Source organism: Aulostomus chinensis, chromosome 3 (assembly GCF_037954235.1).
Source record: "Aulostomus chinensis isolate RoL2024-O1b breed Wild chromosome 3, RoL_Achi_v1.0, whole genome shotgun sequence".
NCBI classification, from domain to species: Eukaryota; Metazoa; Chordata; class Actinopteri; order Syngnathiformes; family Aulostomidae; genus Aulostomus; species Aulostomus chinensis.
In genome coordinates, this window is record NC_141322.1 from 21,001,733 (window position 1) to 21,016,236 (window position 14,504).

General features: G+C 43.1%; 1 protein-coding gene across 6 annotated transcripts in view; it reads left to right on the forward strand.

The window, feature by feature from the left end:
• erc2 (ELKS/RAB6-interacting/CAST family member 2) overlaps nt 1–14,504 on the forward strand; it is a 33,665-nt gene that overhangs the window by 4,186 nt on the left and 14,975 nt on the right. For 3 of the 6 annotated variants that reach the window (XM_086199522.1, XM_086199527.1, XM_086199524.1), the window contains exons 2-6: nt 1,143–1,949; nt 9,602–9,625; nt 10,831–11,265; nt 11,538–11,612; nt 14,299–14,454. In XM_086199522.1, the coding sequence (XP_086055648.1) occupies nt 1,278–1,949; nt 9,602–9,625; nt 10,831–11,265; nt 11,538–11,612; nt 14,299–14,454 (1,362 nt within the window). In that variant the 5' untranslated portion in view covers nt 1,143–1,277. The remainder of the gene's footprint in view (nt 1–1,142; nt 1,950–9,601; nt 9,626–10,830; nt 11,266–11,537; nt 11,613–14,298; nt 14,455–14,504) is intronic. The other 3 variants (XM_086199523.1, XM_086199528.1, XM_086199525.1) reach the window with 1 other exon arrangement.

The following is a 14,504-nucleotide window of genomic DNA, read 5'->3' on the forward strand; positions in this document are numbered from 1 at the left end:
GCAGGATTTAATTGAATCAAATTTTGATTTAAGTTTTAATTTCAGTATTATTTTTGTCCCACTGTGTAGCATGCTCGTAATTTTAACTCATTTAACTAAAAAGATGCACTATAAGCAGTAATATGTTAGCTATTATATTAGTGTTATCAGACTGAACGCTACTGTAAATTGCAAGTCCTGGTTTATTCTTATCTACGTGTTTTATTTGTGGTAGCATGACAGTGCTGCAGAGGATTACTGTGCCCTACGCCCTGGGCCTGATTACTTTAGCTGTCTTTCATTATTGATTTTTATTGCATTATTGAGTTGGAGCTAATGACTTGACTGTATACCTCCTGGTGGTTTGTGAAAGTCCTCTGCTACTCTTGATTCTCTACGTCCTGTTCTTGTTTTAAAGTAGCATTATGCAGTATTTTTGAGCAGCGGCAGCTTCTGCTTGCATACGTGGTAAATCTAAACACAGGGATGCATTCAAATCACCATAGAATTAGCTTTTTTTTCGAATTTGACTTGACATTTCATAGAATAAAAGATTCCTTTTATTTCTGAATGGTAAAATAACTGTCAGATTAACCAATGGTGCGTCAAATACAAAACAACTAATAACCACTGAAAACAGTTAAACCGCAACCCGCTTCTTGTTCAAATGATTCATTTACTGTTCATCACTGGTTGGATAATGTCATTATTTACTGTAATATAAAGTAAATCATTGATCAGACCAGACTATTGTGTAATAAGATATCCAGTGTTAAATGCATCTATTAATTAGCTGATGTGCTGCCCGGTTGTAAATCTGTTCCGCTGTGTCGGCAGCCTTATGAGATGTAGATAAATGCTGGCCAGTGGGAAACCCAGGATGATGCGGAGGAACCCTATAGGCCATTTGAAATGAGAGCCACATAAAATGTGACAGTTGGTTGCTGACCGCTACATTGTAGTCTCACAGCCCACGCAGCTATTTTATCTTCAGTAGCATCAGACCTGTGTTTCCCTCAGCTCGATCTCCAAGGTGTGTGTGTGTGTGTGTGTGTGTGTGTGTGTATGTGTGTGTGTGTGTGTGTTGTCTTTCTCTACCTTTCATCTGGCTCATGTGACTTGTTGTTATTCATCTAACAGGTGCTTCTCTCCTGTCTCCTCAGACCGGATTTTGATCTGCTCTTCTTCTTAAGGCATCAAATTTGTCCCCCATGTGTGGTTCAGAGAGTCCGAGCAGCCTCATTTCAGCGTGCCCCTGTTAAGGACCCTCTGGTGGCTACACCGCCGATTCACAGGACATGTACGGCAGTGCCAGAGCTGTAGGCCATATAGAGAGCAGCCCCGCACGGTCCCCGCGCCTGCCAAGGTCCCCCAGACTGGGCCATCGGAGGGCCAACAGCGGGGGCGGGGGTGGTGCGGGGGGCAAGACGCTCTCCATGGAGAACATCCAATCCCTCAACGCTGCTTATGCTACTTCAGGGCCCATGTACCTGAGCGACCACGAGGGTGTCGGCTCCACTGCCACTTACCCAAAAGGCACCATGACTCTGGGTCGTGCCACCAGCCGGGCCATGTACGGGGGCCGCGTCACAGCCATGGGCAGCAGTCCCAACATTGCTTCAGTGGGGCTGCCCCATGCTGACCTTCTGTCTTACAGTGACCTGGGCTCCATCTCCATGCTGCACCCCCACCACCACCAGGGGGTGCCCTCCGCCCTGCTGAGGCAGGCGGTCCGAGGGAGTGGGGGGGAACTGCTGGAGATGCAGGCCCAGCTCAGGGAGATGCAGAGGGAGAATGAGATGCTGCGCAGGGAGCTGGACCTGAAGGACAGTAAGCTGGGCTCGTCCACCAACAGCATTAAGAGCTTCTGGAGTCCCGAGCTGAAGAAGGAGCGGATAATGAGGAAAGAGGAGGCGGCACGTACATCGATCCTAAAAGAACAGATGAGAGTGACTCATGAGGAGAATCAGGTGAGACTAGTCCTCTCAGCTCTCATAATCCACTCATCACTGCAGTGAATTTCAGTTGCTGCGAGTCTGTTGTCTCTCTGTTATTGTCTGTCTCTGCTTTTACCATTCTCTCTCCTGTGGTGGACCACTGTCCTCCTCAGTCCAACATTTCAGACAATACAGTCAGTCATATTTTTCAGTAGTTGTGGAAACCTTTCTGGAAAGAGTTCTTTGTGTTATTAAATATTTAACACGCTCACCACCTTGTACTCCTCAGGATAAATGTCAGAGAGAGCATGAGCTGCAGGAAACCATGTCCCTCTTTCAGTTTTTACTTTCTTAAATCTGAGCTCATGTCCCGATGTCATTTCATTCAGGTCACTTTTTAAATTCTCAACAAATTCTTTTGTTCAAAATTTTAACAATACTTTTCAGATTTCGTGTTTCTATTATGAAACAATTGTAGCCAGAGGCCTCGCTTTTTGTTATCTATTTATTCTTGTACGTGGGACATCTCAGTAGCTCATTGCAGGAATTTCTGCATATTTGGTGCAAATGTTCACTTGGTGTTTGAGTTAGGTTTTGGCAAAGGTCAAGGTCATTGTGATCTCACAAAATACATTTTTTGCCAAGAACTCAAGATGTGCAAATTTAGACAAAATTTCACTCAAATGTCCAAATGCTTGAATTGATAAAGTGATGACATTTCTAAGAATGAGGTCCATTTTGCCCCCAAAAAATACTTTTTTTTATTAAATTCCTTACATGCAGTAAAACGTGAGTCTGAACATGAATGTAAACTATAATTAATTCTCATTCAATGAAGTGAAGAGAATGATGGGATTGCTGTTCCAATGTACTTTAGCTCGGTTATTTTACTTTCAAAGGTTATAATCAGATCGGGACTAGAATTTGAAATATCCAAGGTTTTTCTGTAGTTCTTCGCTTCAGTGTGGGTGTGTAGTTGTGGCCCAGTTAAATCAGTAACTGACAAGAGTGGACACCATGTTTGGAGACAAATGCCAAGGAGACTTAAACGCTGGCTGTCTGTCTCTCTATGTTTCCACCATCACTCCTTAATTTACTCTGACGATGATCGTCTCTCTCAGTCTATCGCTGCTCATCTGATTCTCTAATTAAATGCGTAACAATACCAAATCACAGCTGTCCAGTTGCCTCATATTTTAACAGCTTATCATGACACCCTGAGAATAACACACAAGAAAACTGATAACTGCTGCATCCTGATTCAGATGATTTTCAGGTCTCTGAAGGCTATTGATTGTTGGGTAATTCCTTTTCGAGGCAGACCGTGGCATGATGCAGCAAACTGCACGATGCCTCAAGCAACTAAAGCTGAATTTTGCTATCTGCTCGTGGTCTTTAATCCATTCTTTCTACGTTTCCTTCTGTCTGTGTGAGTGATGTTTTCAGACAGGGAGCAGCCAGCAGACCACTCACTCATTACTCACCAGTCACTCCACCCTTCAAGGTCGTAGCAGGACACCAGCTCACATTAAACCTGTCTGTCTGTGTGCATGTCCCCTCACATTTGAGCATATTGACATCCTACTTTGGAATGAAAAGTTTTCTGATTTCACTGGAGTTTAAAGAGGATGTCAATTTCCAGCTGATGCAGCACTGTGTTGTTAAAAGGAAGCTTTGCATGTCACACTTGCATGATTTTTACCTGCTGGCGATCCCTTGACGAGAGCCAGATGGACTTTGTGTCTTTCATATCTTTATGATTCACGGGAGTGTATTAGAACAGTTTTCAAGCTACACTAGCACTATGCTTGTGTGTGTGTGTGTGTGTGTGTGTGTGTGTGTGTGTGTGTGTGTGTGTGTGTGTGTGTGTGTGTGTGTGTGTGTGTGTGTGTGAGGGTGGCCTGCTACTCATTATTTGACTCACTGTTCAGCAGCGTGGATCCTTGTATCTATATTTAAAGCTTGGTTTCATACACTGAAGGAGGTGAATGTGTCCAGCAGCCTATTAAAGCTTTACAGTGGAACCTTTCATATAAGGAAATTACTCTTTTTTGTCCTCAGTCTTGTAGCTCTGACTTCGCTCTGAATTACATCCATATTTCTCCAGATAGGGTTAATTAACAATGTGCGTAGGTTAATAAAAGGTCAACGTGCTTTGTTACTATAATTGCTCTTTTCCATCTTGATTTCAGGGCTCCTTGCATAAGCGTACACTTATGATGGTGTGGTCACAGCTATCGGGCATTTTGAGAGGCTAACTGAAGAGCCAACTGTCTCATTAATGTTAATGATAGAGTCATTTCAGGCTAATCTTTACATCTGTCTATAGCAACCTTTAGCGTTAAGCCAGGTGCTGCCGGCTTCTATTAGCTTAAGCAAACACTGAGTGTTTTTTAGCTTGTTAGTGCTAAGATCTGGGAATACGTGCTTTCTTTTTACCACTTCTTATTAAAGACAACAACCACAGAAGCACAGAATGCTCCAGTATGACTGAAATACCAAACAGAGCCTGCAGGACTTTAATCAAAACAGTCAGTCATGGCTGGAGGTAGTGATTAGCCCAGGATGGCTCTGCGAGACACATTCTGAATGTACATTTGAATGAATTCAGACTTTTAGAACTGTTTGACATAAGTTAGATTCTTTTGTCGCGCTAAAGCTTGACAAGAGCCGCTGGAGGCATGTGTGTGTTAGCTAGAGCGTACCATATCTGACTGAGTCATGACCAATGCTGCTCAGCCACCCAGTCAGCCCTTATCAACACGATGCCCAAAATGGAGGATGAGCTTCCCATATCACGCTGTTCTGTGTGTGTTTGGTTGGGGGGGGGGGGGGGGGGGGGGTGGTACCATGAACACCAGACCTCAGACACCTCTTTCTGTTCTCCACTGTAAGCTGCCGATTGTCACATGTGACTGAGCATTAAAAAGCTCCACATGAATGGAATCCGCAACAGCAGTGAGAAAGCTGCCGCAGTTCATAGTGAATGAGCAAGTTCACATGTAATAAGTCTATAAGTTATAGATGTGTACAGTATACTGTATACACTCCAGCACAGGATCTTTCTGTGTGGAGTCTCCATGTTCTCCCTGTTCCTGTGTGGGTTCTCTCTGGTACTCCAGCTTCCTCCCACAGTCCAAAGACATCAAGAGAGGACGAGGCTGATTGATACTCTAAATTGACCGTAGGTGAGTGTGAGTGTGAATGGTTGTCTGTCTATGTGTGTTGGCCCTGTGATGGACTGGTGACCCGTCCAGGGTGAACCCCGCCTCTCGCCTGAAGGCTGCTGGGATAGGCTATCTTTCTTAATATTTTGGAAATAAAGAGAAGCGTAACTTTGTAAAATTTTCATTCACCTTTCATTAAAATCCATCCATTTGAGCTATCCTGCTAACAAACGAACTGGTGATCTCATGACCGGGTGACCCGATATATCATCCCGTCTGTTAAACGAGTGACTTTTAACTTTTAACACCACAACTCCTGAGTTTGCACCACCTGACTGTCCCTTTTACACAGAGGGTTGATTCAGCGCTTTGACCACCTCCTCTGCTGCCTCAGCGCAGGAACAATTGACCCCCCCCCACACACACACACACACACACACACACACACACACACACAACTGTAAAATGTGTACAGAAAAGTGAGGTGTAACAGTAGCACAATAATCCCATTTTGAGCAGATCATGGATAGCTTGGAATAAGATAAGCCTGCTTGTGGTCCCCCTGCTTTTTTCTTTTTCATTAAGTTCTACAGAACCTCAACAATTAAAAATACTGCAAATACAATGAAAAACTGTAATTTTGTATTAGTTCTTCAGGGAAAGTGACAAAACTGTAAAATGCTCCAAAATGACTGTATCTCTGTTCCGTTTGTTTGTTTGTTTGTTTTAAATAACTAAGATAATATTCCTTCCCTGAGCCCTCCTGGTGAGGCCGGCCGCCCAAACCTCGAGTCTCTCCTGTGTGATGTGCCTTATGTTTATGTGAACATGGAGGTTTAGAGGTCAATCTCCTTCCCAGTTGTAGCTGCTGCTAATGCACATGCGGAGGTTAGCCAGCAGCACTGGTGCATATTGTGTGGGATGGAAAGTTCTAGTCATAATTAATCTGCACATCTGATCCATGAATCCGGATGTGCAGCGAGCTTGTTCCCCAAACGTCAGCCAGTATATTGAGTTGACATTTAGTTCTATCCATTTGGCGCTAAACAAGCTTGCATCAGTCACCATGAGCAATGGTATTGATGTTTTTGTCCCTGGCTTGACAAGGTGATGTAATGTGGACACAGGAAGTATCATGTGAAGAGTCCATGGATCCGTCCTGTAGCCACCGCCACCACCGCCGCCTACCATCGGAGCTCGTATGATACAGTGTTTGAAGGTGAAGAAATGTTCCCTCCCAGCTTTTATGTAACTAGGATGAGAGGAAATGCAGAGAAAGAAGGAATGTTTGTAGCAAAGCTGTTAAGATTCATTTAAGACATTTTGTAGTTTGCTGGTGACGTTTGTTGACTTGGACTCCTACATCCAAGACTATCTCCTTCCTAATATTGCGGGAAGCTCGATTCTTTTATGCATTTCACTGATCTAGTTGTCGGATGATACGTGTTTAAATTACTACAGTTTTACTGGCGTGATGATTCATGCCACTAACTTCCTCTTAGCTGAATGAGGATGAATCTGTGCCACGCTGGTTGGCGTGACTGTGGGTGTGATCGTATACTGTCAGCGATGCTGACGTACAGCACACAGGACAGGAACGTAGTGAGCAGCAGGACGTTCTGACTCAGCACATCGAGGCCATCCATCTGGTACATACAAACGCCCACGCTTAATACGACACATACACACACGTACCGTTTATTTCACATATGCTCGTGGAACCTGGATGAAGAACTGTCACCAACTTTGACAAGATTATGATTGTTTTATTATCCGGTGATGGCAGCGGTGATCTACCACTGAGATGGATTCCATGAAATTGAAAATGACTTATGATCCCCTCACTTTTTCCTCGTTTCACCAGCTGCAGACCAACATGGGCACACACTATAATGGTTAAAACAGTACCAGCACATGTACTTTACAGATGGCAACAAAAAGAACGGCCCAGAGACGCATATCCTGTTGAATTCAAGCCCTCTAGCATAACGTAGCTGTTTGGCATTTGTAGTTTTAAAAGAAATATCTCCCCAGGTATTGGATAGATTCTCTTGGTGTGTGATTTGGTACATAAATCTTTGTCCATCAGGTTGTGATAAAGTTAAAGACCCCTTGATTTTTCATCTGGAGTGAGAAATGTCAAACTTACCTAATGTCACCAATGAGGCTGCGTGGATGCAGGCTATGAACATAGTGTTGTATCAACAAAACAACAGAAATCTCTTCCGAAGCGCCAAAAATGTCTTTCTGATTGTGATCCAGAACTCGTTCAATACCATCGAAGCATATCTCTCTAGTTACACGGCCTCTAAAATTTCATCAAAATACATGTTTCAGAGATATCGAGCATTATGTTGTTAATAGGTCTACAAGACTTAGAAAAATTGACCAGAAATGTTCTTTCAACCGCTTCAAATGTACTTGGATTGAAATTTGACTCTCACATGTCCAGAAAATACCGTTAACTTCCTGCCAAACGGTCTAGAGCAGTCTTTAAGATCCAGGATTTACAATTTGATCCAGATCACTTGCAAAAGTTCATCAGATAACCTGCAAACAAACAAACAGACGGAAAGACAGATGCCAGTGATCACATGACCTGTTTGCTGGAGGAAACTGTCCACCCTTTCTGCCTCAGAAGTACTTTTTGTTTCTTGCTAATTATCCAAAGCTATCATACTAATGCATCAAGTTGAGAACATTAAACCTGTTAAACCTCAGGATGTTGCAGTGCAGTTCTGCAGAGCCAGTAGCATGCTTGTACACTCCTCTTGGTCAGGCTGATTCATAGTTTGCCCTTCTGACAAGACAAACCTGAATAAATAAAATTGACAATTTGTACCTGAATGTGCAATGAACCTCCGTGTGTACTGACAGCTTTTGGCATTTTTGAGATTTTGGGAGGAAAAATGGAGGAAACTCCTTGACTATTGTAGCTCTCAGAAGGATTTTGTGTTTCTGCACAAGAGGATTAATGACAGCCGGTTTCTCCTGGCTGCCCTGGGTGTCATTTAAAGGAAGAAGCACTGCAGCTCTTCACCTCTCTGAGTAAAAACCTCTCCAAGCTCATTTAAAGGATATAAAGCAGAAGTAAAGCCTCCTGGTGGGGCATGGTGACCACGACGCCAGTATCAGCTGAGTCATGAGTGACTCATAGGAATGGGTGCAGTTCTGCTATTGATGGGTGGGTGGGGGTGGGTCATCGTCATTTTAACCCACGGTGCAATTATGCAAATGTGATGATTGGCTGCCTCCTGCACTTTAGTTCCAAGACAGCAGGTTATTGATCAGGGCATATAGAGGAAGTAGCTATCAGGACGGAAGAGGGAGCCTGAGATGGAAGATTTGAAGCGAGAGAAAGTGGGTGCATGTATTTATGCAATGGTTTTTGGCTGTGCTATATTCATTTGCCTCGTTAGCAGCAGGGTAATAATTCCAGATGAGAGTTCAGTGATTTCTATACATGGTTATGAATAGTTTTCTTACATGTTGATTTTCTAAGGTAGTGACAAACCTTTTCGAATGTGTTCTGATTGACAGGGATCATTAGTTGTTTCTCCATACAATTTTATGAGCTGTTAGCTCAGGTTAGGGCTCTTTTATACTGTCAGATTTTGTTGCAAGATTCCAATATCGGGATGGTTAGTAATAAGACATCCATTTTGTGAGTAAATGAATGTGTGACACTCGGTGTGAAACAGAGAATTAGAGAACATCAGTGCAGTTTTTGTTACTGCACCAAATGGCCCTGGCTCATTAAGGGGAGTGTGACCAAAACTGTTGAATATGGCAGCCATCCTGCAGTCAGCAGCGAAGGCATCAGCTTCTCCTGCCAATAGAAACTGCCCTCTGGTGGTCGGAAGAGCACAAGCACATAGTAACGCTGTGAGGAGTTGGGCCTAAGAAATTCCCCTGAGAAATTGTGTTGTTGTTTTTTGGGTTGTTTTTTTTTTTAACCTTTGGTGTTTGTCTTTCAATCATGTTTATGATCTTCTGAACTGTATCAATAAACCGCTATTCAAATGTCATCAATTAACTCAAGATGGATCAAATGATTTTTTCCAATTTTGAATAATTGTAAGTTTTATGTCTTGATAAACTGTTTGGTCATCATGAAAATGTCCATACAGTGATGCAGTGAATCAGTAACATTTTTTTTAGTCACATCATTTTAACACCACTCATACTTCAGCTCTTCAATATCTGAGCACAGCTACAGCTAGTAGTACACACTAGCCATCAGATCTTAGATCAGTGAATATGAAATAGCTTCTTAGAACCATTTTAAAGCCGATTCATTTTGTCCGTCTCTTTCCAGAAAGGTCATCTCAGTAATATGGACTTTTATGGATATATTGTACTGACTGAGGGTAAACGGACAGCCGGACAGATCGATGGGTGGCTGTTATTTTAAACTTTGGCTGGTTTGTGTTGATCATCCGTCTCTGTTGCATCACTCTCTGACGCTCTGTTTTACCATGCATTTGTTTTTCTGTTCATTCTGCCCATGCTCTGCAGCTGCTGGATGCCAGGAGAACTAAGGTTTGTCCCTATGTTTGCACCGCCTCGTTGTGTGCACAACATAGAGTCACCTTCAGTGTGACGTGCATTTTTTTCCAGACACCTGGCAATCCCTTTTCACCGTACAACCTCCCCTCCTACGAATCCTGCAACCTCCTAAAGGAACAATTGCCCTGTCCTGTGAACCCCCATCTGTTCCCCTGTAAACACTATAAAGCTAGAGTGATTTGTTTGTTTAAATATGTCACTCTGTCTGGTTTTCCATCCTGCTGTAGTACCACAAACCTAAAATGGTGTAATTTTTTCATAAGAATTTTGTTTCTACTCCTTTAAATCTTTTTGAATGTGGATGGATTGTAGTGTTTTTTTTGTTTTTTTTTTATCAGGCTGGATGACAACTGCCAAGACAAACAGAATGTCAGCCTTATTGCTGTTCCCTGAAAACCAGACCCAACAATCCTAAACACATTACAACATGTAGAGCTCAACTGTGTGTGTGTGTGTGTGTGTGTGTGTGTGTGTGTGTGCGCGTGCGTGTGCGTGTGTGTGTGTGTGTTTAATTCTATCATGTACACACGGATGCACCGACAGAAACTCTTTCTATATGGTCTAGAAAGGTTCTGGTTTATTTCTAATTTTCAGCCTTCACATACATACGTCTTTTCCTTGATTAGCTTGCAGACGCCTTCCCTTAAAACAGGAAGCCGCTCCTGAGGTACAAATTCCTGTGTGGGAGGACATAACTCCTCTGTACGACAGTGGTCTCTGCTTTAATTAGCAAAGTTCAGAGCGTTCATTAATTGTGCTTGTGTCTATTAAAACACAGGAACCTTTCTTAGCACGCTAATAAATGGAGACAGGTTTAAACTTTTTCTCCAGTTACAGACTCTGACTCACCTCCTGCCCCTGAGCCGTTTTAACACAGTGAGCAAGTCGAGACCCCTGCCTCTCACATTTGTCCCTAAATTGTTTTTGACATCAGTGTGTATTAACTTGTCAAAATTTGCAAAGGTAAGTCATTTGCATTTGTAATTTGAGTGCCATGCTTTGAAAGCATTCTCCACAGAACCGTGTGCAGCAGCATCTCAGAAGTGTGTGTTCTTGTGTAGTTGCCCTCATGTGTATAGTGTTATTATGACACTTTGTATCTGTGTGTTTGCTCCAAAAACTCAACTTCAGTACTTGAGGGTGTACTTGTGTTCATACATGTGTCTGAACTTCATCAGCATCTCCAGATGACCATCCAGGCTCTGCAGGATGAGCTGCGTACTCAACGAGACCTCAACCACCTGCTGCAGCAGGAGAGCGGCAACCGGTCTGGCTCAGAGCACTTCACCACCATCGAGCTGACAGAGGAGAACTTCCGCCGCCTGCAGGCTGAACATGACAGGCAGGCTAAGGAGCTCTTCTTGTTGAGAAAAACCCTGGAGGAGATGGAGTTGAGGATTGAGACCCAGAAACAGACATTGGGTGCCAGAGATGAGTCTATTAAGAAGCTGCTGGAGATGCTGCAGAGTAAAGGGCTGCCGCCAGGACCAGGCAGGGTATCTGAGGAGGAGGAGCAGGAGAGAAACAGACGCATTGCTGAGGCAGAGGCCCAGCTCGGACACCTGGAGGTCATTCTGGACCAGAAGGAGAAGGAAAACATCCATCTGCGAGAGGTATACAAGCTGTGTTCAAGCTGAAATAGGTGTTTTACTAAGTCTTCATCACTAGGGGGCAGCGCTGTACATTTTCAAACAGTGCTATCTTCTGCTGCTCAAACTGTGGGACATTTCTATCCAGAGATAAGGAAGAAAAAAGGTCATGTTGCTTCTAAAAAGAGTACAGAATTTTTGCTCGTAGGCTCAGTTTTTGTCAGATTTGTATTCTTTTTTTCTCTGAGTATTTCTAGTGAAAATAATGTTCTTTTTTTGTTGTTGTTTTCTGTCAGGAACTGCATCGGAGAAATCAGCTGCATCAGGATCCAAGCAAAACCAAGGCGCTGCAGACCATCATAGAGATGAAAGTAAGACCCGACACACCATTTGCAGCCTGACTATCACCTCACACATCGTGTTTCTCTATATTTAAGTTGACAAGTTGTTATTCTCTCTGAGATGCATCCACGGGATGTTAAGTGCTTTATGACAACTTATTTTTCTTTCATACATTTTTTTTAAATTTACATCTGGGCATCTGATTAATTTAATCTTTTTTTTTTTTAACTTCACTCCAGACACAGTGCACGTCAACAAACTGAGGCAATGAAGCAAAATGCTAACAGTATTGTGTGCTGCACTCAGCTATCAACAATCAGCATCATTCCCAGGAAAACTCAGATCACTTAACCGATGGAAGGAAAGCCCGCAGGGGTTGTGAGATCATTTCCAGAAATCCAAAAATAAAATAATAATAAATTTCCTCTTTTAGCCATAATAACTTCAAAAGTTATACATAGTAATTATGTTCAGAATAAATTTAATTCTTGATGAAAAGAGAGTTTTTTTTGAAAGCTAACTGTGACTTCAACTATGGCCTGAATACAAAGAACAACAAAGATGATTGAGAATGCATCTTAAAGCACATCTGGAAAGACAGATGTTTTAATTAAATGCGTTGAAGTCACTGATATTCACAGGCCCTGTATGTTGACGTTCACATCTAAATGTAGACGCACTGACTAGTATTCTACTAAATCTACTGAAGTTCTTGTAATCCTCAGAAGCTGAGTTGATAGTCAACAAACTTCTTACCTCTCTCTCTCTCTCTCTCTCTGTCTCACATACACACACACACACACACACACAAAGACACGCAGACACGTTGCGTATCTGCTCACATAGCAGTTGTGTTGTGTAAATGTCTACAAGAGTCAACATCACTGTTCGGTGTCTCAGCTGTTGATGTTTGCGAAAGTGGCAGCGGCTACGATGTCGGTCTCATGACAAGTAAAGACATGTTACATCTAAATAACTTACGTGCACAGCTTTGTCTCATTCACCTTTTTAATACAATTTTCTAAAAACGTAGAATTCCCTAGATTAAATTACAGTTTTGGTGAGCAAATTATGTTTTACTTAATTTGGCTGTGCTGACAAAGGAAATGTAATAATATATATAAAGTTGAAGCCTTAGGACGCTTCGACTATGAGGACAAAAATGCATTAAAAAAAGCAGAAATGTACAGCCTTGTAATTATAGAGACCACACCCAATACCACCAAACTTCTGCATAGTTCATCTTACATTTATCCATAAATCATAAGACCAATGCAAGTGTATCATCCATAAAGTGACGTTTGCTTTTTGGTGGTGCAAATGACTGCTAAGATCAACACTGTGGCAGCTGGATGTAGCTGGAGAGAAATCATATCCATCCAGCTCCTAAACACTGTCGACACCGCTAGCCTCACTGCAGAGGCCTGACATCACTTCCTCAAAATAAATCATGACATCATCGCTGAGCTTACATAGCCCCTCTCACTCGTTGAGATCGGCAGCCTCCCCTGGCATGGTCATGTGACATCTGAGCTCTGGGATCCTGTGGATTTGCATACAGAGCGAGGGAAGACCCGCCTCCCTCAGCACTGTGCAGGAAGACCCTGCATCTCTCCCCTCTTCTCTCTCCTGCTGCCTCTTCTGTGCTGTGTTGGTGCTGATGGAAGCACGAATAATCCTCCCTCCCTCTCTCTTCCTCCCCTACATCCCTACCACCCTCTCACTCACCAGAGACAGTGCACAGCATATAGCCTGCCTACTGCTGCCATGGAAACAGGTGTGGTTGTTTATGACACTGAGAGGCAGGGAGACTGAGCAAAAGACAGACAGGGAAAGAGAGATAAAGAGCAAGATATATTGACCAAGTCGAAGTACCAGTGATCCCATGTGGATGGAATAAAGTCTCTCTTGTGAAGGTACGCCGTCTTGAATCTTTTGCAGTGAATGTGAGTTCATTGATGTTCGGAGACTGAGGTGAGACGCAACGGCAGGGCGAAGTGCGTGTACATGTGCATTAACCCCTCAGATGTTTCTCAAGGAGTCTTATCGTTCCTCATCACGACACATTACCCATGTTCCTCTGCAGTGGTCTGTGACCGACCCTGCTAACGGCCACAAGTTCATAAGTTCAGAGCCACCGGGAGGAATGAACAGAGAGAGACACTAAAAGAGAGAAAGACAGGAGGGTGGACGGTTGCTCTATGCTTTGCTGGAGAGGGCGATGGACCGTGGATAATCATAAAGACGTTGTATTATTTATTTAAAAAGCAGTGAAGCTCGAGCTGCACTTGCAGTCGCAGTCCTGAGTGTGGATTCTGCACTGAGCTACGACAAAAGCTGCAGCTTGTTACTTTATTTCTTTTACTGCTGCACATTTCCAGTCTTGGCTGATCTGTCCGTGCTGGATGTGTGCTCCATATTTCCCAATGGTGATTAATCCTCTGAGCTGCAGGAAGGAGCTGGATAGAGAGCTTCTGATCTCACTGACAGATGCAGTTGCTCCCAGGCACACCAGAGAGTTTCCTCCAGTCTCTCTTTATCTCTCTCTGTCTCTCTCTTTATCACTCTCACTCTACCTTTACTCTCTGAAGCCTTTTGTTATTCCTTTCCTGTTATTTTTTTTCCCTCTGGACTTAAGGTTTATTTGCATCATGCAACTTCTGAGCATACCAGTCTGGATTTTGAGGTGTGTCTCCTCTGCATTTTTGTGTGCAGGACACCAAAATTGCCTCTCTGGAGCGCAACATTCGAGATCTGGAGGATGAGATCCAAATGTTGAAGGCAAATGGCTTACTGAACACAGAAGACCGTGAGGAGGAGATCAAGCAGATGGAGGTCTACAAGAACCATTCTAAGTTTATGAAGACTAAGGTAGGAGGCCATTGGAAAAGTACAGATTCTCAAAAAAAGATGTAAAAAGG